At 42.6% G+C, this 23,943-nt stretch overlaps 1 protein-coding gene across 4 annotated transcripts in view; it reads left to right on the top strand.

Annotated features, from left to right (window-relative positions):
* ATP7A (ATPase copper transporting alpha) overlaps positions 1-23,943 on the top strand; it is a 147,318-nt gene that overhangs the window by 76,198 nt on the left and 47,177 nt on the right. For all 4 annotated transcript variants that reach the window (XM_056537733.1, XM_056537730.1, XM_056537732.1 and 1 more), the window contains 7 exons: positions 3,395-4,138; positions 10,637-10,837; positions 12,177-12,340; positions 13,163-13,324; positions 13,449-13,525; positions 23,152-23,374; positions 23,622-23,855. In XM_056537733.1, coding sequence (XP_056393708.1) covers positions 3,395-4,138; positions 10,637-10,837; positions 12,177-12,340; positions 13,163-13,324; positions 13,449-13,525; positions 23,152-23,374; positions 23,622-23,855 — 1,805 coding nt within the window. The remainder of the gene's footprint in view (positions 1-3,394; positions 4,139-10,636; positions 10,838-12,176; positions 12,341-13,162; positions 13,325-13,448; positions 13,526-23,151; positions 23,375-23,621; positions 23,856-23,943) is intronic.

The raw sequence follows: 23,943 nt of genomic DNA, 5'->3' as shown, positions 1-23,943 counted from the left end.
TTCTGCATCTTCTCCGTTGTCCGGGCCTCGCTTTCCGGTGTTATTACATCGCTGTGCACGCCGTCCCGGCGCACAATGTAATAACGTCACCAGAAAGCGAGGCCCGGACACCGGAGAAGATGTGGAAGACACCGGAGGATCCAGAAGAAGACACGGAGCAGCGGGACAGCATCGGGAGCCCCTGGGAGACCATCGGGAGCGGTGGGGACAGGTGAGTATAAATGTACTTTTACTATTGCATAAATCCCTCATCAAACGATGGATTCGACAAACGATGGGTCGTTTGGAACGAATTACCATCGTATGTTGAGGGACCACTGTATATACATGTGTATTATCTTATTAATCATCAATTGTGTGCTAATTATTTATTTATTTCCATCAGCCATTTGCTGTTCTCTGTTTAGATGGCATCCACACTCAAATAATTTATTCATACCAATCAGCCATACCATTTTCCTGCTTTTCTGCTTTTCTCATGCCCATATTTACTGGTTCTTTATTATTAATGTATGATATACCCCCAGTAGTTTTTATGCTAATATTGTACTCAATTATACCATTTCACATCACTTTAACCTTTTCCCTTTGCACTGTCCTCCATTTTGTTTGTTAATGAGTAGGCATATATAAACCCCTCATGTATGATGTTATGTATGTACTCTGTCAACCTGAAGAAGGGGTTGAATAACCCCCAAACGCGTTATTGCTGAACATCAATAAAGTTGCTGAATACTTCATCTCCATGTCCCAAGTGTTATACTTCCATTGGTGATCCAAGCGCCTGCTGCCAAGATCTTTTTCCTCAACCTCTCATCCTAGCTCTAGGAAGAGTCCTGGTTGGTTCCCTTTAAAAATTGTTGAGGCCTTTGTGCTCTGGGAGCACAGTGTAACAGTAATATTTTGTACCCTTCTCCAGATCTGTCTCCACTCAATCTTGTTACTGAGCTCTACAGGCAATTTTTTTACTCTCGTGATTTGTTTTTTTCCCTACTATGCATCGTCTCCCCCCCCCCCCCCTACATCGAATGAATTATCAGCCACATCGGGGAACTAATGATATGTAACCCGCGGGCACTGCTCTGCTTCTCCTCCTGTCAGCCACAGCGCTGGCCGCTGTCACCTCCCCCTGCAAGCGCTGAAAGCCAGTGAGCCGCAGGTGCAGGGCTCCTGTTCTGATCAGAAGTTACGCGAAACAGACCCTCTGCAGTGCCTGCGGCTCACTGGCTTTCAGCGCTTGCTGGGGGAGGTGACACCTTCCGTTCTCCGTACAAGAGTAAAGTTATACTGTAAAGAGTGCACACCACAGGATCAATATTCATATAGTAAACATGTTTTATTTTATTAGATATCAAATACATATGGAAAAAGACAGAAAGAGCTAAAAACAATTAAAAGGCTCTAAATTGAGCCACCTCTACAACATGGGAGAGGGGCCATGAACCCCCTTCTCACCAAGTCCCGTCCCTCTATAATACAATGCAATGGCTCAAGCAGTGGTGCTAACTAATAAGATAATACACATACAACATCAAACTATGTCACCGAATAAATAATCCTGAATATAATGAAAAGGAAAATACGATGTACAAAGAGAAGGTATATAAATGCATATCACCAGTGCACAGCAACCACAGAACAAAGGAGCCAAAAAGATGGAAAGCGGGACGGGACCCCTAAAGCCCCACGCGTTCCGTCACCGTTTGTGACTTCCTCCCTGAGGAAGTCACAAACGGTGACGGAACGCGTGGGGCTTTAGGGGTCCCGTCCCGCTTTCCATCTTTTTGGCTCCTTTGTTCTGTGGTTGCTGTGCACTGGTGATATGCATTTATATACCTTCTCTTTGTACATCGTATTTTCCTTTTCATTATATTCAGGATTATTTATTCGGTGACATAGTTTGATGTTGTATGTGTATTATCTTATTAGTTAGCACCACTGCTTGAGCCATTGCATTGTATTATAGAGGGACGGGACTTGGTGAGAAGGGGGTTCATGGCCCCTCTCCCATGTTGTAGAGGTGGCTCAATTTAGAGCCTTTTAATTGTTTTTAGCTCTTTCTGTCTTTTTCCATATGTATTTGATATCTAATAAAATAAAACATGTTTACTATATGAATATTGATCCTGTGGTGTGCACTCTTTACAGTATAACTTTACTCTTGTATAGAAAGTTCTTTGCTTACTGAGTAGTAGCACCCACTGTATGAATTGGTGAGCCCCCCTATTTTTGCATTGATTACCTTCCGTTCTCCGATCAGAACAGAAGCTCTGCCCCTGCGGCTCACAAATCATTAATTTCCCGACATGGGGAGGATGTGCAGCGCTGTGGCTCACAGGAGGGGAAGCAGAGCAGCTCCTGCGAGTACCATATGATTAGTTCCCTAATGGGAGGAGAGAGCTCTGCGGCTGATATTTCATTCGTGGGGGGGGAGGTTGGCGGGGAGGTAAAGCAGAGCAGCGCCCGCGGGTTATATATGATTAGGTCCCCATCATGCTGCGGGTGATAACTCATTTTGAGGGGGGAATGAGGGGGGAAAAAAATATCGTTAAATACTGTGAAACCACCATAATTTAGAAAAATACAGTGATATACATGTTTGGTCATACCACCCCGTGCACTACTATAGGCTTATGTTGTCCCTACTGTGTTCATCTAGAAGGTGATAGAATTGAGTAGAGGAGACTCCATTTTTGTGTTCAAAGACTCCATTTTGTATGAAGACTTGATTATTCTCGGTCTAAGTGACTGTATTCTATCTTTGTGTCGTGATTTTGAATGGCAGGTAGTGTTGGAAGGAACGTTGGGTGACTGCAGCCCCATACAGGCTTTCCACACACAAATTGGGCATCCGCCAACAGAAGACGTCTCGGCCTTTGGGGTCTAACCTAACAAAGGCAAATAATCATTATGAGGCTGATGCCAATTGCCCCATACTAAGGGAAATAATCTTCCCTACTCCATATTAGGCAGTCAGAATAAATTCCTGGATCAACATTCTGTCCCTATAGATCTAGTATCCATAACCTATAATGTAATGACTCTCCAGAAACACGTCCAGGCCTCTTTTGAACTCTTTTATTAAGTTCACGATGATCACGTCCTCTGCCAGTGAGTGTGCTGATGTATAAACCTCAATGATGAGAAGGTGGCATGTGTTACAAAAATGGTAACAAAAAAAAATCTTGTGGCTGTCAGAATATGGCAAATTAAAAAATTTTAAAATCCAGTCTGAAGTTCATTCAAAGTGAACCTTATTCAAATAAGCCACATTGTCTGGTAACATGATGTGGCTGTGGTCATAGGGGGCAAAATGTTATTTATTGAAACTGTTTGACTGCTTTATGCCTTTAAGAGCTTTGGTAAATGCTGTGCAACTTTTCCATTTTGGCAGTGACCCTGGACAGTCAGGAAGCTCACATAATGTACCAACCTCACCTCATCACTGCTGCAGAAATCAGGAGCCAAATAGAAGAAGCTGGTTTTACAGCAACGATCAAGAACAAAGCCCTTCCAAAACTAGGAGTCATTGATATTGGACGCTTGACTAATGCTCAGACTAATGGTATTGGAGAAATAGCAAAGACAAGACCAAAGACTCTTAGTGACCTAACCACAGCTGTTTTCCAGGTGGATGGCATGCACTGCAAATCATGTGTTGTGAACATTGAGAGTAACATTTCGTCACATCCTGGGGTGTCCAGTGTTGAAGTATCATTAGAAAAAAAATCGGCAGTTATTTATTATAACCCAAATGTCCTTAATCCAGATGCACTATGTAGGGCTATAGAATCTTTGTCACCAGGCACTTTTAGAGTCAGACTTTGTAATGGCCTGGAATGCAGTAACCCTTCGATGATTGAAAGCTTTTCAGGAACCAGTAATACAGAGCAAATATCTTCTGACCGGGAACATCAGGACATGTCGTCTAAAGTCACTGTAGTGAGCATAGAAGGGATGACTTGCAATTCTTGTGTGAAATCTATTGAGGGTGTCATCTCTCTGAAGCCAGGTGTAAAAACTATCAGTGTGTCTCTGGCAAACAAAAATGGGACAGTAGAATATGACCCTTTGGTTACCAGCCCTGAAACTATCTGTGCAGCCATAGAAGATATGGGATTTGATGCCTCACTAGCTGGTAGGTTAATTTGTTTTCCGACTGTGTATTCTTTTTATACTGTCACAATGTCTTTAATGTTAGAAACAGCACATGTATATTCTTAATGGAAAAATTGGATGTTTTTTTTCTGCTTAGTCATCTTCCATGGAGACATTAGTTTGCATTGTTATGGTAACTTTCAGCCAATAACTTTGAGCCAAAGGTTGTAATATTCCCAAATGTTTCTTGGAATATTATTGAACTTTGTAGCTCATCAAGATAAAAAGTTAGCTTTCCAATGTCAATGAAAAGAAAAACATGCTGCAGAAGCATATAACATTGCTTTTCTATCTGCCCCAGTTTGAAACCACCAAAAATCCATTTGTTTTAGGGTCTTTGTCCTGTACTTCCCAGTTGAACAGTTGTTCAGCACTACACTTCCCAGAATGCATGGCTTTCCCTCAGCTATTCATCACAGTTCTCCCACCCTTTCTACTCCCTACCACAGCAATCCTGCCAGTTCACTGCCCAGAGCAGAGAAGAAAAGATGGTTTGGCTTGAAATGTGACTTGTTCCAAAATTGCGACAACATTTAAAATACTGGTGCAAAGTAAAGGCCCTATTACACCTTGCATTTATTGGACAAACAGGCCAATATTGCCCTGTGTAATAGGACCAGCGATCCACTGACAAATAAGCAAGCACTTGTTCATTGGCTGATTGGGTCTTTTGACCCGTCAAAAAATGTGTGGCCGACAAGTGATGGCATCAAAGGGCAGCACAAAGAATCTAGCAATCTTTTATAATTATCGAACCATATCATAGGCTCTGTATATGACAGCTGATAAGCTAGGGCCATCTAATAGGACCGTAAACCAACTAATAGTTTGTATAAAACATTTGACCAGTTTAAAGATCCAATAACTTTATCAATGTAAAGGATCCTTAGACCTTCTGGCCTAAGCTTACACTTTCTAGGTATTACATAAGATTAGTAACAACTCAAAACCAGAACATACAAGGGTTGCTGTGCCCACTATATATAGACCCCAAAAATATAGAGCACCAAGAACATATGTATATAGAACGGAATCTTTATTGAAAATAAGTAAAAAAAATTAGAAAATGTGTACAGAAAAAGTATATAAGGCACAAGAAATATAAGAAACACTCAAGGAAAGAATATGTGGGGTTAAAAGAAAGGACAGGAAGACATGCATAGGAAGAGAGCTAAAAGGCAGTAGGATGACTAAGCTGGACGAAGGGAAAAGGCAGAATAAAGCAATCCTGTATAAATAATGTACAGCCTCTATATAAGTCACCCCTTGAGGAAACATTTGTATAGCGAAATGTACGTTGGGTTATGTATGTGGTGGTTCTGGGGAATTACGTGCAGAAGGTGGTTAAGATCTCTCTTTTCTGCCTGTATCTATTTCCTCTTGATTACAATTATTGTGGTAACAGATTAAAACTTTTTATTCAGATCATCCCTCACGACAGCACCACATGAGATTGCCCCCTATCTGCATAGGAACTGGAAGCACAAGAGAGGTTTAAAGACCCCTCCCTCCATACCCCCTCATTGTTTCCTGTTCCTATGGAGCAGGGGTGCAGAGAGGTATGTACCTGTTTTCCTGTGGGCTGTGTATGGTAAAGCTCAGGCGGGGTGAGTCGGTCGCCATCAGCCTCCCTCTCTTCTTTTCTGTACCAGGTCGTGGCCTGTTCCTTGGGCGCCTCTCTGGTCCCGCTTTTGGTCCCCTGCCGCGATCCGGGAGTTTATGCAGGGAACCTAGTTCATCTGGCCGGCCTTGGGTTCCCTGGTTCCCCAGCTGCTTCGTGGTTCTGCTGGCGGGGACATTGTGCACATGCGACACGGCACGTGCATACTTCCTCTGTAATTGGCCTGAGACCGGAAGTCCAGCCCCCAGGATGGTGGCACCCACCGGAAGATGCCAGAATCTGAATTCGGGAGGTGGGCACCAAATTCAAACCCTGGGACATATAATGGAGCCCAGGTCTATCCAACATCCTCTTGATCACCATGGATAGTTCGGTCTCTTCCCGCTCTGTATCTCTGGAGCGCACTGGACCCAGCAAAAATTGGCAGGGGGATTCTACCTCAAAGAGTAAACTTTGGGGTATTCCTTTCCAATGTAAAACCGTGTTTAGCCCAGTCTTAGACAAATTCTGGAACAAGCCGCGGACAGGAAAAAAGTCTTACCTAAAGAAAAATCTACCAAACGAAAAACTCATTTTCGTTCCTTTTCCAAAAAACAAGCAGTATAAAGGAAAGGGAAAATCCAGTAGATGGAGTTACCCAAAGGGAGGCAAGAGCAGATAACGAGGCCTAGGACATTATTCCAACCTATTCCTAGTTCCAAAGCCCAATGGTTCCTTCAGGACCATTATAAATTTAAAGGCATTAAACAAATGTATTACATACAAAAGGTTAAAAATGGTAACGTTGAAGTCTGCCATTTCACTAATCCAGAAAGATCCAGAAAATCTTGGATGGTGACTATTGACTTAAAAGACTCTTATTTTCATCTTCCTATCTTGGAGCCTCATCAGAAATATCTATGGTTTGCAGTCCAGTTAGACAAAAAAGTCTTTCATTACCAATTCAAAGCTCTTCCCTTTGGAATATCCTCGGCACCGAGGATATTCACAAAGGTGATGGTGGAGGTAGTAGCTTCCCTGAGACTAGAGGGGATCGCCATCATTCCCTACCTAGATGATCTACTGATTACTTCCAATTCTTATCACCTTCTATCTCTGCCTATCCAGCGGACAGTGTCATTCTTACAAGACTTAAGCTGGATAATAAATTTCCAGAAGACAGATCTCTCTCCCTCCAGAACCAGATTTCTAGGCATGATCCTGAATTCAGAGGTACAAAAGATCTTTCTTCCAGTAGATAAAGTATCCTCTATTTAGCAGAAGATAAAGGAGATAATGCGAAAGAAAACTGTTACCTTGAGAAAAGCCATGTCCTTGCTGGGGTCCATGACTTCCTGTATACCAGCTTTACCCTGGTGTCAGTCATTCCAGAACTCTTCAGTCACAAATACTGAAGACCTAAGATCACTCTCAGTTCTCCCTAGAGAACAAGATGAAGGTTCCTCTTATTGTAAAGAAATCCCTAAAGTGGTGGCTGAAGAAAGAAAATCTTCTTGTTTGGGTACCATGGATCTCTCATCCATCTATCTCCATAACAACAGATGCCAGTCGGTTGTGTTGGGGAGCTGTGGTGGAAGATCTCCAACTTCAGGGTTCCTGTTCTCAAGAAACTTGAACCTGTTCCTCGAATTATCGAGAGTTAAAGGCAATATTCAAAGCTTTAAAAGCTTCAAAAAATCTAGTGGGGGGCCTTCATGTAAAGGTCTATTCGGACAATGCTACAGCAGTGGACTTTATCAATAATCAGGGCGGAACCAGACACACCACCCTGAAGATTCTAGCAGAGAATGTATTAATTTGGGCAGAACTAAATGTGTTATCCCATGCTGCAGTACATCTGAAGGGAATAGATAACCCAGCAGCCGATTTTTTAAGTCACCATGTTTTGGATCCAGGGGAATGGTCCTTGAATGCTCAGGTTTTTCTCTCCCTGACTCAAAGCTTGGGCCTTCGGGAGATAGACTTATTTGCTTCTCAGAAGAATTGCAGAGTTCATGGATTCTTCTCTCTCAACCCAAGAGAAAACCCTGAGGCGGTGGATGCTCTTCAGCAAGTATGGTCCTTTATTCCCGCATACACATTTCCGCCAATTACTTTAATAATGAGAGCTCTTCAGAAGGTGAGACTAGGAAGAGGAAAATTCATCTTCATAGACCCAGTGTGGCCGAAAAGAAGCTGGTTCTGTCATCTAAAAGAACTTGCCATAGTGGAGCCCATTCTTCTTCCTCAGAGGGATCATCTATTGTGCCAGGGCCCTCTATTCCACAAAGATCTAAAGAATTTCCAGCTGTCAGCCTGGCTATTGAGAGGCTTGTGCTAGAACAAAAGGGTCTCTCTAAGAGGCTAAGTTTCCCCTTGGTTTTTTTTCTGGCAGTTTTTGGAAAACTGCCGCTGCAGTTTTTGAGCCAAAGTCAGAAGTGGATCCATAAGGGAGGAGAAGTATAAGTCCTTCCATTATATTTTCCATTCCTTGTGAATACACTTCTGGCTTTGGCTCAAAAACTGCAGTGGCAGTATTCCAAAAACTGCCAGAGAAAAAAACAATTGGAAACTTAGTTGACACCCTCCTAAAAAGTAGAAAGGATTTTACATCCTCCATTCACCTTAAGCAGTGGAACATTTTTTATCATGGTGTGGCTCCTCTCCTCCGGATCTTCTTAACCCAGATATTAGATTTCCTGCAGGGTGGTTTTGATTTAGGTTTATCTTTAAGTACACTAAAAGTTCAGACGGCAGCTCTTGGCTGTTTTTTTTTATGTCAGCATTGCTGAACACAAATGGGTCAAAAGGTTTTTTTTCAGCAGTATCCAGAATAAGACTGATAATATCTAATCATGCTTCCCCTTGGGATTTGACTCTTGTATTATCATTTCTAACTAAAAGTCCCTTTTGAGCCTTTATCAGAATCAGCTATCAAGTTTACCTGGAAAACAGTTTTTCTAGTGGCAATAACATCTGTCAGAAGAGTAAGTGAAATCCAAGCCTTGTCTATTGATTACCCTTACTTTACAGTGCTTGATGATAAGATCATATTAAAGCTCAATCCTGCCTTTCTTCCAAGAGTCGTCTCATTTTCATAGATCTCAGGACATAATTGTTCCCTCTTTCTGTGTCAATCCAAAGAACAGAAATGAACAAGAGTTCCATAAACTGGATGTCAGGAGAGCGGTCCTACATTATCTGGAGACTACTAAGACCTGGAGGAAAGACTCTAACATGTTTGTTCAATATCAAGGACCAAAAACAGTGACCCCCGACCTACGATGGCCCCGACTTATGATAATTTCAACATGCGATGGCCTCTCAGATGCCATCGCATGTTGAAGGCAGCATCAACATACAATGCTTTTTTATGTCGGGGCCATCGCATAAACGGCTATCCGGCAGGCAGACCGCCTCAGTCTGTCACTCACCTGTACCGGCGCTCCGGGCCGTTCTCTTCGGGATCCCCTGCATCACTGGCGCTCTCCATCGTCGTCTTCACGTCATCGCGCATGCCGTCCTGTCATCCAATAGGAGCGGCGTGCGCAGCGACGTGATGGCGGCAATGAAGAGATGCAGCAGAGACGGTCCGGGGACACGGCGACAGCAATGGAGGGCGACATCCAGGGCAGCGGTGAGCGGCGGGGACAGGTGAGTACTGTATGGTCTTCAACCTGCGGACCTCCAGATGTTGCAAAACTACAACTCCCAGCATGCCCGTACAGCCGTTGGTTGTCCGGGCATGCTGGGAGTTGTAGTTTTGCAACATCTGGAGGTCCTCAGGTTGAAGACCACTGTCTATACATTGCACGGATCCATCAACATACGATGGTTTCAACTAACGATCGTTCATTTGGAACGAATTACCATCGTATGTTGAGGGACCACTGTAGAGGGAAAAAAAGCATAAAAAAACTCTATTTCCAGATGGCTTTAAATCGGCAATCAGTCATTCTTATACTGCTGCAGGTCAAGATGTTCCAGTAGACATTACAGCTCATTCCACTAGGGCGCTTTCAGTCTCCTGGGCTGAGAGAGCTTCGGCCTCTCTAGAACAAATGTGCAGAGCGGCTACATGGTCTTCTCCGCACACCTTCTTCAAGCATTATAAGCTGGATGTGGCCTCTTCTCAGGACCATAGGTTTGGCCGAAAGGTGCTGCAGACCACGGTCCCTCCCTAAATCTACATTTATCTGGTATGTCGCATGTGGTGCTGTCGTGAGGGACGATCTGAAAAGTCTGAATTATAACTTACCAATTATTCCGTTTTCATGAGTCCATCACGACAGCACCTATTTATTCCCACCCTTATTCTTATATGTATATTTAATAACTGCTCTCTTAGTAATTTATAAACACTTAGGGGGTATAGAGGGAGGGGCCTTTTAAACTCTCTTGTGCTTCCTGTTTCTATGCAGATAGGAGGCAATCTCATGTGGTGCTGTTGTGATTGACTCATGAAAACTGAATTATCGGTAAGTTATCATTCCGACTTTCCTATTAGGAGTTGCAGAAATAGTTTGCACCAGGTCACATTTTCAAGCTCCTGAAAATGATGCATCCTTTACAGTAAGGATGCAGTCTGATGTGTTTTATCATCTGGGTCAATCCTGTATAATGTATGGGATTTAGCATTTTTTTCTTTTCTTTTTTCTCTTCTGGCTGTTGTAGCTTTTCTTTAAAAGTATCTTCTGGCTTGTTTGTGGGAGGATCCTTTTTCATCTCTCTTTAGGTAACCAGAATATAATAAACATACATTTCAATGTATTAGTATGTAACATAATTATGTTTGTTTTTAACACTATACAACATTTTCTTTTTTATTTTTATTTTTTTTCTACAATAAAGGCAATGTTTTTATTTCCCTCACATTAGGCCTGTTACCTGAAATTACTCTGGAACCCACACACAAACCTCAACGCAATTCTTTCCACTCAAAAGAAGGCTTCAGTAAAGAATCCCCTGAGCACAGCAGTCAGGAGACCAGAACAACCAGCAAATGTTTCATTCAGGTCTCCGGCATGACATGTGCATCATGTGTAGCCAACATAGAAAGGAATCTCCGCAAGGAAGATGGTCAGTTTGTCCCCTGATACCGATTACATAAAGATTTATAGAATTGTACCACAAGTTACATTTCCATCACACTTCATTTAAGGGGAAGGGGTGTAGATACCTACCTTCCTTCAATGTACTGTGTCTTATATATATGAGGGAACATTTATCATTGTTGTCTTTGTGAAGCTAGGTTGACACAACTGTTCTTTCCCGTCCTGATATTCTCCCATTATTGCTGCTAAGAATGGTTCATACTAACAAAAGGATGCAAACTGATGCAACAGGATGCCATTTGTCTCTTATTTTAACTGACTATTGAAATCTAAATACCGTATTTATCGGCGTATAATACGCATTTTTTAGGCTAAAATTTTTAGCCTAAAGTCTATCTGCGTGTTATACGCCGATAAGCCGCTGCAGTTCAATGGTTTAAAGCGGGCGCTTTAAATCAATGAACTGCAGCAGATTTTGCAGGTCCAGAGACCTGCCGTCCCTGTCAGATTCTCTGCCCCTGCCTATCCTGGGGTCCAGAGACTGCCGGCGCCGCTGCCCCATTGCCTCCACCATCCCCGGTTTTTCTGACCCCGAGAAGCCCCCAGGAAAGGCAGGGGGAGAGAGGCCGTCACTGCCCGCTTCACTCCCTCTGCCTTTCCTGGGGTCTAGAGCCCTGCTGCCGCCGTATCTCTCCCCCTGGCTATTGGCGCCGCTGCCCCATTGCCTCCCCCATCCCTGGTTTTATAATTACCTGTTGCCGGGGTAGAGTGCGCGCTGCTTCTGGCTCCGGTGTGGCGTCTCCTGCATCGTTGCTATGCGCTGCGCTATGCAATGACGAGTGACGTCGCGTTGAAGACGTCACTCGTCATTGCGCCTCGCACTCTCCCCTGTAGATTACACTGTGAAGTCAAGCACTACTTTTGTTCAGGCACCAGTTAACCAATTTATGATTCAATGTGTGTGTGTGTGGGGGGGGGGGGGGGGGGGGAGAGGTAAAGTAGCACTTCTTTGACATGAAATCTGTGCAGATTCTGTGTCTGGCAACCTGGGTACAAATTGGTCCTACTGAATAAGTTACACCCAACCACACAAGCTGTAGATATTTATCAGAAATCCATTGGTATGTCTGAGACATTTTCAGCAGATTCTACAACATATTTTTGTTTCTGAAAATTCAGATGTATGAATACACCATAATACTCTCCTCTTTAGCCTTCATAACAGCATTTGTAAGTAGGATAACTATGGTCATTCACCCATCCATGTTGCTATCTATATAATGTAAGTTTTGTATTGTTTAAACCTAATAAACACATAAAACATGATGTGTTGTTTACTTGGCTGTACGTTTTGTTCTTTTTAGGTATTCATTCCGTCTTAGTAGCTTTAATGGCGGGCAAAGCTGAAGTGAGATATAACCCAATGATTATACAGCCCTCAGGCGTTGCTGAACTAATCCAAGAACTTGGCTTTGAGGCAACTGTCCTAGATGACTATGACCAAGGAGATGGTGTCCTGGAGCTCGTGGTAAGCAAACTAAACTGATCTGTTCTGATGGGACTTTGTAATGTGTATTGTAGCCTAAATCAATTTTCATCAAACTCCTGGTAAGAAAAAATGTCATGTGTCTGTGTACTTCTATGCTTTCTCTTCTATGTCCTGATTCACTCTGTGCAGTTTTCTAAATCTGCACCCATCCTAGATCTGTGCTCAATATCCACCAAGACTCATGCTCTGAGTCACACTCACACTCCTTCAAAATAAAGAGAATGCTGGACATTTCTGAATGTTTTCTGTATTGTAGCCTGATGAACATGATCATTCAATGGCCAATTTTTGGAGTTTATTGATTTACTACATTATATTTTTCTATGTCATCATGGATAGTTAAATTCATACTAACCACAGCAAAAAAAGAACACAAAAAACACAGATACAGACAACTGCATTCAACAATAGTAAAAAAAAGGCTGCTTCACTCCATGTATCTCTATGGAAGAGCCATAGATACACAAGCGCTAACCCCTGCTCTGTGTACAAAGAGAGTCTCCCTGTGTAAACCATAGATATTCAGGCATGTTGGGAAGCGTGCTGCTGCTGTTTGGAGCCTCCATGGTTTCCTACACCTGTAGTTAAACCTGACTAAATAAATGATCATGGCATAGCATCCAGTGAAATTCATACCCTAAGGTCCTTCTGTGCACGGATTATTTATTGTGTATGGTGATATAGAAAGTAAAAGTCCACTAACTTCACCTGCACTAATATAGGGCATATGTGTAATGAACCTTTTAATGCTGGAATTTTTTATTTTATTTGCACTTTTACTATTTTGGCTTTTTTTTACAGGTTAGGGGCATGACTTGTGCATCCTGTGCCCATAAAATAGAATCATGCCTGATGAAAACTAAAGGGGTACAGTATATCTCTGTTGCCCTTTCAACAAATAAGGCTCATGCTAAATATGATCCTGAGATCATCGGGCCTAGAGACCTCATGAAGATTATTAATGTAAGTGTCTGTGAATATAGTAGAAAAACAGCTGCACTATTCCTAGTGTGGAGTGTGCTAAAATGTGGCCACTAACTATTAATGCAGACATTTTTATCTTTTAACCTTTTTTCTTGTTATCCAGGATTTAGGATTCAGTACATCTTTAGTTAAAAAAGACAGATCTGCTAGCCATCTGGATCACAGGGCCGAAATACAGAGGTATGTTTTCATGATCATATAAGAAAATTAAATTTCTCTTCATGTTCCTTGGATCATGGTCAGGCATTCCCTGGAAGATGACATTAGTCAGAACTGTCACAACCTGCTCAATATGCTTAGAGTTGTGTCATGCAGAGCAGTCAGCAGATCCCAGCTAGAACATACGGTTAACTAGAATTATGGAATTCTTCACATGTTCCCATACTGACCTTCCTTAAAGTAGAGCGTGTTTCATTTATCAATGAAATGCTATTCTCTATAAAATGAGGAAGTGACATGTACTTGCTGTACATATTTACTTAAAACTTGATGGCAGGCATTTTGTAAATGGGACATTTTGACAAGTGATATTGAAGCACATTAAAAACTTTGTACACTAGGGGAATTCTTTGTTCAGTAAAAGAGTTTTTTTCAATCTGGGGAGTTGGCACATGTGTTCATTACACAGTCCTCCCAGTTCACTACCCCTATCATGATAAACCACCCCCTGCCTTTATTTTTATTATTTTTAAATTTTCTACCTTGCTATTGCTTTGTATATTCTGCTCAGTCAAATTCAGACTGGGAAGGGGCGTTACCCAGCAGGTGTGAAATCATCTGAAGCCATACAGGGGACAACTTCCTCCCTCACTCTGCTACACACAGCCCATAGCAGTTCAGTGTGTGAGATGAGCTCTGATTGGCTTGGCTAAGGCTGCACACACCCCCCTCAGCATTTCCTGATTTTGGACTTCTGCTAGGCCAGCAGGAGTCCAAAGTCTGTGCAAGAGATGGGGGGGAAATGTGCTCTGGACAAGTAGGAAGACACCTAGGGGGACATGTATCATTGCCTTTACACCATTTTTTACTTCTACAAATTTTGTGCAATTGTGCTTTTTTTTTTTGCATTTGTGCTGCGTTTTTTTTTGGTGGATGCTTTTCTAAAGTTGTTACCTGTTTGCTGTACCGTACCCCAATTTATGCAGTGGACTGGTATGTATCATTTGCGCAAAAATATATGGATGTTTTTTGTAGCGCAATTGCGCTTATTTTGCTAAAATCTAAGACTGCTAGCAAGGACACGTAGAAAGTGTCAGATGCTGGAGGATGCAGGAGCCAGCCCTCAGCACTGCAGTACTACTACTACTCCCATCATGGGACAGAATCTGTCTCATGATGGGAGTAGTTGTAGTACCGTAGTGCTGAGGGACGGCTCTTGCACATCCCCCAGCTGCGCGATTCTATTGGGACTGTTAGGACTACTACTCCCCTCATGGACAGACTCCGGGACTGAAGGAATAGCTATTCACCAATCAGAGCTCCAGTCTCCCTACCTGGTTTGTGGCTAACGCTAAGCCCAGCTTAGTAATGGATTCCGTCTACAAGACGGCGCCCACTACTAAGCCTGAAAATTCAATTATAAAAAACACGACACATTGAAAAAAAAGTTATTTAAAAAAACATTCCCCCACAGCCCTCATTAAGCCTTTTATTGACATTAAAAAAAAACGCTGGTTATCCTCTCAATCCACCGAATCTGACGTAGTCCTTCACATTCACGTATCTGAAATGAGAAGAAAAAAGAAAGGTTAGGACATTTTTGGCGCTCTCTCCTGGGGAGTGCGCCCATACTGTAGTGTGTAACAGGGAGCATCCTATAGATGGCTGTAGATACAGGATAGCGTACAAAGACTTAACCCAGAACTGCTCAGCAGCAGCGTGGGTTAGCGTTTTCCTTGCTGGGGTTCTGTATAGTATACATGGGTACACTATGCACCCCTGTATACTATACTGCCGACGGAGGTAAGTAGTGATGCTCTGCACCCTGTAAATGTATATCCTATACATCACTCCTTAACTCCTTACACTCTGTGGGCCGGGTGCTCTGCAACTGTCCCATAGAGTGGTACCTGAAGGCAGTGAAAAAAATTGCCACAGGGTACAAAAATGATTGTTTGCACACACCAGCAAAAATGCAAGAAAAGAAAAAAATGCAAGAAAAACTGCCAAAATGCAGGAAAAAGCTGTGACAGTTTTTCTGGCGTTTTTGCTGGTGGACAAAAAACCTCAGTTGAATCCGTGCCTCAAAGCAATAGAACAAAATCTCTGTGTCCACTTTTCCTGTGAGGTGTAGATCAGGTGTACAAATAGAACTGTGTGGAGATATAGAACTTTGCACAAAATTTATCATGGGTCATGCACAAGTATGGTAAATTTGCACCAAATTTAGACCAACCAAAATGATCTACAAAAAACGTCTACCTACACCAGGGGTCCTCAAACTACGGCCCGCGGGCCACATGCGGCCTGCCAAGGACATTTATCCGGCCCGCCGCTGCCTTGGACATCCCTGTGTTCTGAAAGATGTTTTCGGGACACAGGGATGCGCTCTCGGAGGCCCCGCGTTTACTTTAAAAATGCAGGGGCCGCCGGGAAGGTGATGCACGCAGGGACGTCACTAACGCCGTGCGTGCGCCCATAGCAACAGAGCGCAGAGGAGCGGGGCAGTGATAAGGACGTGTGCTGGCCAGCTAGGTAAGTGTTACCGGCGGCACGTCAGCTTCGGTGCTCCGACCACCGCTCCTTCAGTCCCGGGACTTACTGCTATGTCCAGACCGGAGGAGCGGTGGTCGGAGCACTGAAGTGGTGCAGAACACAGGCATACAGCCTCCAGCCATACATGTATGGCTGGAGGCTGTATGTCTGTGGGGGAACATACTGCTCCTAATGTGGGGGAACTATACTGCACCTAATGTGGGGAGCTATACTGCACCTAATTTGGGGATCTATACTGCACCTAATGTGGGGGAACATGCTGCACCTAATGTGGGGAGCTATACTGCACCTAATTTGGGGGATCTATACTGCAGTATCACTGAATCAGATATCAAGTCTATAAGCCAAATGATAAAATCACAGAATATTAGACCAATTAAAATATTACTTTTAATACGAGCCCATAAAACAAGGGTACCACAAAATTAATGACAAACAAATATAATTGATACAATAAGGTGAAAAGGTCACCATAAAAGATTCAGATGTGTCTGATAAAGCACATAACACAGATCACATCGACCACTCCTGGGTCCGAATAAGATATAAACCAAATTCTCAATAAGTATACAATATATGCGTCTAGCCAGCCCTAGCCCCAGATGACACAGGGAGGGGTACAGGGAGGGACAACAGGGGGGCCGGGCTCGGGAACCTATCACTCCCTACAATAATCCCTGTTACCGGCCCTAATCCTTGGAGGAATTGTCGCCCTGAAAAGGACGGTCCCGCATCGGAACCTCCTATTCTATGCTGTATTATCCCTGCACACAACTAACTGGCTATTCAATTGACTGCCTCTCTGACCGGGCAAAGCCCTAAATACTACGTGTAGAATAATTACACAATAGATATAGATAATGAGAGGGATGAAGATTATTACCACTGAGAGATATTAATAGTAAATAGTATATGTGTGTAGATAGAGACCCCCACTAGTATATATCTAGATGATGCTGATAATATACTGATTAAAGTGATTAGCTTAACCTGATGCACGGTATTAGTACACAGATGTATGTGAATGCAACAAATACATGTAGCTAAGTAATTAGCCGAACATAATGCTAAATATTAGTACACAAATATAAGCAGAAGCAGCAGATACATAGAGCAAAGCATAAATTGTTAGTGCGTACAAATAACAGGTATAAATGCTATATGCACAATAATCAGATGGTGGGGAGCTATACTGCACCTAATGTGGGGGAACATGCTGCATCTAATGTGGGGGAACATTATACTGCACCTAATGTGGGGGAACTATACTGCACCTAATTTGGGGGATCTATACTGCACCAAATGTGGGGGAACATGCTGCACCTAATGTGGGGGAACATTATACTGCACCTAATGTGGGGGAACATTATACTGCACCTAATGTGGGGGAACATTATACTGCACCTAATGTGGGGGAACATTATACTGCACCTAATGTGGGGGAACTGTACTGCACCTAATGTGGGGGAACTGTACTGCACCTAATGTGGGGGAATTGTACTGCACCTAATGTGGGGGAATTGTACTGCACCTAACGTGGGGGAACTGTACTGCCAACCCTAATGTGTGGGAACTACAACCTAGTGTGGGGGATCTATACTGCCAACCTAATGTGGGGGGAACTGTGCTGCGTACTTAAAGTGGTAGTCCACTAATAAGATATATAAGTGTGCATAGGAATTGTTCATGTTTTGTTATCTATAGTCCGGCCCTCCAACGGTCTGAGGGACCATGAACTGGCCCCCCCGTTTAAAAAGTTTGAGGACCCCTGACCTACACCAACATTGATACATGTCCCCCTTAGTGCTTAGCAGTTTAGCAGCTTTTTTAAACACAAATAAAACATAGAAAACTTTGTTTTATTTTTTTAAACAAAGTACAAATTTGTTTTAATGAGAGTGACCATTTAAGTACACACAGAACAACTGTTAAGTTCTATATTAGATATTATGTATTCACAGTTTTTATTGGGTTGTAAGCTTGATTTGAACTGGAAAAGCCTTTTACTGCCCTTATCTCATGGTTGCTTCAGCTTGAATTGTGAGCCATGGTCTAATATTTTTTTCTGTGAACATGCACAAGAAGAGGAAGAAATTACAGTTTAAACTAGGGGTGTGAATTGCCAAGAATTTGGCGATCCGATTCGAATTGTGATACCAGTGTGGAGATTCGATATATCCCGATATATCGTGATACCGTCTAGGTGACGATACATCGTGATATGTCCCGATACATCGCCCCCCAGGGAGCATTCACAGATCCCTTTAGACGCCGCTGTCAGCTTTGACAGCGGCGATCTAGTAGTCCGGCGCACTCTTCTCATTTTATCCCGTCCGGGCTGCAAAATAAAAGAAAACGCACTTTATCTTACCTGCCAACGAGCCCCCGGAGCTGCGGTACAGGTGTTCGGTCCCCGGGCTGTATTCTTCTTACTTCCTGTTAGCCCGGCACGTCACACGGAGCTTCAGCCTATCACCAGCAGAGGCGGGACATCGCTGCGGCCGGTGATAGGCTGAAGCTCCGTGTGACGTGCCAGGCTAACAGGAAGTAAGAAGAATACAGCCCGGGGACCGAACACCTGTACCTGAGCTCCGGGGGCTCGTTGGCAGGTAAGAGAAAGTGCGTTTTATTTTGCAGCCCGGACGGGATAAAAATGAGAAAAGTGCGCGCCGGAGTACTCCTTTAATAGCCAGCTGCGGCGATCGCCGCATGCTGGCTATTAGCGGCGACCCCCTGGCTACTGAGAACAGCCGGGGGCTGCAGAGTATGGAGCGGGCACGAGTCGGAGCCCGCTCCGTACACCCAGAGCGCTGCCGCGTCAGATCCGGCCTGCCCGGCTCCACAAATGTGGAACTTGTATCTCCTGATGCCTGGGACATGCCGTTCCGGGCATCAGGAGACACAAATTCCACATCCCTAAAAGAATCGATTAAAAAATATTTTGAATCGATTCAGTATCGCCAAGTGAAAAATCGCGATAATCGCGCAAATCGATTTTTTCTTACATCCCTAGTTTAAACGCAAATAACTCTATTCAAACTTTACTTCTGCTTAAAGGGGTTATCCAGGAAAAAAACTTTTTTTAATACAGTGGTCCCTCAACATATGATATTAATTGGTTCCAGGAGAACCATCATATGTTGAAACCATCATATGTCGAGTACATATGTCTATGTAAAAATGGTAATAGGTTCTGGGGCCTTGGAACCATTGTATGTTGAATACATATCTCTATGGGAAGCTGCTATTTGGTTCTGGGATGACCATTGTATGTGGAGTGTATGGGGAGTGTTTAACAAACCAGGGTGCCTCCAGCTGTTGCACAACTACAACTCCCAGCATGCATGTACAGCCATTGACTGTCTGGGCATGCTGGGAGTGAGTTATAGTTTTGCAACAGCTGGAGGCACACTGATAGGGAAACATTGATGTATGGGGTGTATAGTGTGTGTATATGTATTGTATGTGATATGTGACATCGCATACAGTACTGTACAGTTCTTTAAATACCTTCAAGGGGGGACAGAATGTCCTCCATTACGATCCTGCCGACTACAGCTCTATAGGAAAGGAAGGGGAGGGCAGCCAACAGCTCATTGGATGCCTGCAGCAAGATGCTGCAGGCTATTGGCTATGGCTGCATTGGGAGGCCGGGGCTTACACGGAGCTCACAGTGGAAGCCTGCGTGAGTTAGCAGGACAGCATGTGAGTAACAGGAGGCAGAACAGGGCACACGGGGCACATTAAACAACAACAATCTGTCAGTTGCTGAAGTTGTCAGCGCTGTCAGATAGCTGTTTGTACGATGGCCCTGACACACAGCAGCATCATATGTCGATGCTGCCTTCAACATACGATGGGCTCTGAGAGGCCATCATATGTTGAAATTATCATATGTCGGGGCCATCATAAGTCGGGGGGTCACTGTATATCAACTGGGTCCAGAAAGTTAAACAGATTTGTAAATTACTTCTATTAAAAAAAATCTTAATCCTTTCAGTACTTCTGAGCTTCTGAAGTTAAGGTTGTTCTTTTCTGTCTAAGTGCTCTCGGGAGCTGTCCAGAGTAGAAGCAAATTCCCATAGGAACTGCACTGCAGAATAGGCTTGCTATGGGAATTTGCTTCTACTCTGGACAGCTCCCGAGACACGTGTCATCAGAGAGCACTTAGACAGAAAAGAACAACTCAACTGCAGCAGCTGATAATTATTGGAAGGATTAAGATTTTTTAATAGAAGTAATTTACAAATATGTTTTAACTTTCTGAAGCCAGTTGATCTAAAAAAAAGTTTTTCCTGGAATACCCCTTTAACTTATATGTTTTTTTGTAAGTTAGGCAAATGTAATTTAAGTTTGTTTTTTTATGTTTTAGAAAAAATGGTCACACTTACTACAGTGTTTGTATTATACTAAAATGGTAACTTATTTCAAGCTTCTTCCCTCCATTGGCCTATGTGATCTGTAACATGTTTGTAAATATTTTATCTATCAAAAATGATCCCTTACCCTTAAAAAAAAAACAAAGTCATGGGCGCTAGGTGTCTTGCTTTCTTGCAGATTGCTACCCACTGCCTGTTGTTAGTATGCTAGGATGTAACACAGAAAGTGGGGCCATTGCTTAATACTGTACAGGAGAGAAAGCCTGGACTAAGTGCACTCAAGCTTAGCTTTCTTATTATCTCTGGTCACCAATAAAGTTATGGGTAGCTGTCCCTTGTATAGCTGGTTATCACAATTAGATGCAGCAGTTCACTGCTTAGTCCAGGGCTGCTTTTGTAATATAACTTCTCTCTTAACGTACTCTATATACATATAATATATATAAGTAACTTTTTTTTTTATATAGGAAGTCATACACCTATATTTTAAAAGTATGTTGATATATATATTATGTGCTCCACTGCAACAGACCTCAGTCTTTGCACACTGGTATAGCTCATGGCATGACGTCATTTGGCCCACTGACATTTAGTTTGCATCTGAAGAACAACTCAAAACTAACTGGACAGTCATATTGTAAATACATGTGTATAAGTAAATTGTATTATTCCCTTTTTTATATAAGTAAGTTCTTGTTCTGTGTTCTACATGTGTTCCATTGATCTAAAATCTAGGGGACTCCCTTCTGTAAGTCTGAAGTGCAGTGGCTGCTGCAGGCAAAATGCTTGGCTGATTGCGGGCTTTCCTGGCAAAATTAGCTGTTTACTGGAAGTACAGAAGGAGGACCCGGGTTACTGAGTTGTGGCTGCACTCTAAATTAGCCACTATAAATCTAATTCAATCGGTGTAATCTACGCTTTAGTATTTTGGAGGACTGATAATTTTCTATAACTGTTTTGTGCTTATAAGTCAGCTTTGATTTCAGTTGAATGTACAGGGTGGGCCGTTTATATGGATACACCTTAATAAAATGGGAATGGTTGGTGATATTAACTTCCTGTTTTTGGCACATTAGTATGTGTGAGGGGGGAAACTTTTCAAGATGGGTGGTGACAATGGTGGCCATTTTGAAGTCGGCCATTTTGCATCCAACTTTTGTTTTTTCAATAGGAAGAGGGTCATGTGACACATCAAACTTATTGGGAATTTCACAAGAAAAACAATGATGTGCTTGGTTTTAACGTAACTTTATTCTTTCATGAGTTATTTACAAGTTTCTGACCATTTATAAAATGTGTTCAATGTGCTGCCCATTGTGTTGGATTGTCAATGCAACCCTCTTCTCCCACTCTTCACACACTGATAGCAACACCGCAGGAGAAATGCTAGCACAGGCTTCCAGTATCCGTAGTTTCAGGTGCTGCAGAATGGGCAAAACAAAAATTGGAACAGGACCCTCAGTTTACGCACAAGATTTTTTTCAGTGATGAGGCAAACTTTTATGTGAATGGAGAAGTTAACAAACAAAACCACCGCTATTGGTCTGACACTAACCCACATTGGATAGATCCCTCCAAGACTGTTGGAACACAAAAATTGATGGTATGGTGTGGTATATGGGGTACAAAGATAGTGGGGCCATTCTTCATCAATGGAAACCTCAAGGCCACTGGATATGCGAAATTGCTACATGATGATGTGTTTCCCTCTTTATGCACTGAAGCTGGCACGTTCCCTGAGTTTTTCCAGTAAGATGGTGCACCACCACATTATGGGTGTCAGGTCCGAGCAATCCTAGATGAACAGTTTCCTGGAAAGTGGATTGGTCTTCGTGGGCCAGTTGAATGGCCCCCAAGGTCTCCCGATCTGACCCCCTTAGACTTTTATCTTTGGGGTCATCTGAAGGCAATTGTCTATGCTGTGATGATATGAGATGTGCAGCACCTGAAACTACGGATACTGGAAGCCTGTCTCCTGCGGTGTTGCTATCAGTGTGTGAAGAGTGGGAGAAGAGGGCTGCATTGACAATCCAACACAATGGGCAGCACATTGAACACATTTTATAAGTGGTCAGGAACTTGTAAATAACTCATGAAAGAATAAAGTTACGTTAAAACCAAGCACATCATTGTTTTTCTTGTGAAATTCCCAATAAGTTTGATGTGTCACATGACCCTCTTCCTATTGAAAAAACAAAAGTTGGATTCAAAATGGCTGACTTTAAAATGGCCGCCATGGTCACCACCCATCTTGAAAAGTTTCCCCCCTCACATATACTAATGTGCCACAAACAGGAACTTAACCAATTTTATTAAGGTGTATCCATATAAATGGCACACCCTGTATTAATTCTATGATTCACTGTTTACTCTGTAAGGGTCTATTCACACATACAGTATCCTGTGCATACCTGGACCCTGCAACATTCAGCTTAATAGCACATTTGGACGATTTTCTGCACATAAGCATTTTATTTGGAGGCAAACTTCTACATGCGGGAAGTAGACCGAATGTAGTCTCTATATTAGTGTGTTTGGGCCATAAAGCTGAATGAACCCACTGCGAGTATGCCACAGTTGATATCAGTATACCTTTTTGGCCTGTTGCCGATGTATTCTACTGAATATACATTTTCCACTTTATTTGTAAATAGAAAGAACCCTGCCATTTTTATTTCTAGAGGATGTGATCTGTGATGATCTCTTTTCAAGGTGGAAGCGATCGTTTCTGATTAGTTTGATCTTTTGCATTCCTGTAATGGGACTGATGATCTACATGATGTTCATGGACGACCATCACACAATGCTTTATCACCACAATGTGACTAAGGATGATATAACAACCTATCACCCTACCATGGTCTTGGAATATCAGGTCATGCCAGGCTTGTCCATTATGAACCTGCTGTCTTTCCTGTTGTGTGTTCCTGTACAGGTAAATGATTGCAACACTAAACAGTCATTAATATTTACTATTTTATACTGAATAAGAAATTGCAACAGTTTTTGTTCTCTTTGTCACTATGGCCTTGTCCAGTGCTATAGCTATACATTCAATAGCTTTTTCATATTACAAATGTATGTCTATTCTGACTACACAGTTGAACATTTTAAGATATGAATGGACCATTAAATTTGAATATTGTTTAGAGGCTGCTTCTGTAAATCTGTTGATGTTTTAGTTTTTAGGTGGATGGTACTTCTACATTCAAGCATACAAAGCCTTGAAGCATAAGACTGCTAACATGGATGTACTTATAGTTCTAGCCACCTCCATTGCTTTTATTTATTCATTGGTTATCCTTCTGGTCGCAATGTTTGAAAAAGCCACAGTGAACCCAATTACCTTTTTTGACACCCCACCGATGCTTTTTGTCTTCATTGCATTGGGCCGATGGCTGGAGCATGTGGCCAAGGTAAGCAGCAATTTGCATTATTACATCAGTGATGGCAATAAAAAAACAATATACACTTATCACAGGATCAGGAGGCCACTTACTAGAC

Source organism: Hyla sarda, chromosome 9, assembly GCF_029499605.1.
Source record: "Hyla sarda isolate aHylSar1 chromosome 9, aHylSar1.hap1, whole genome shotgun sequence".
Classification (NCBI taxonomy): Eukaryota; Metazoa; Chordata; class Amphibia; order Anura; family Hylidae; genus Hyla; species Hyla sarda.
Note: the sequence above shows the minus strand (reverse complement) of the source record. Positions and strands in the feature narration are given on the sequence as shown.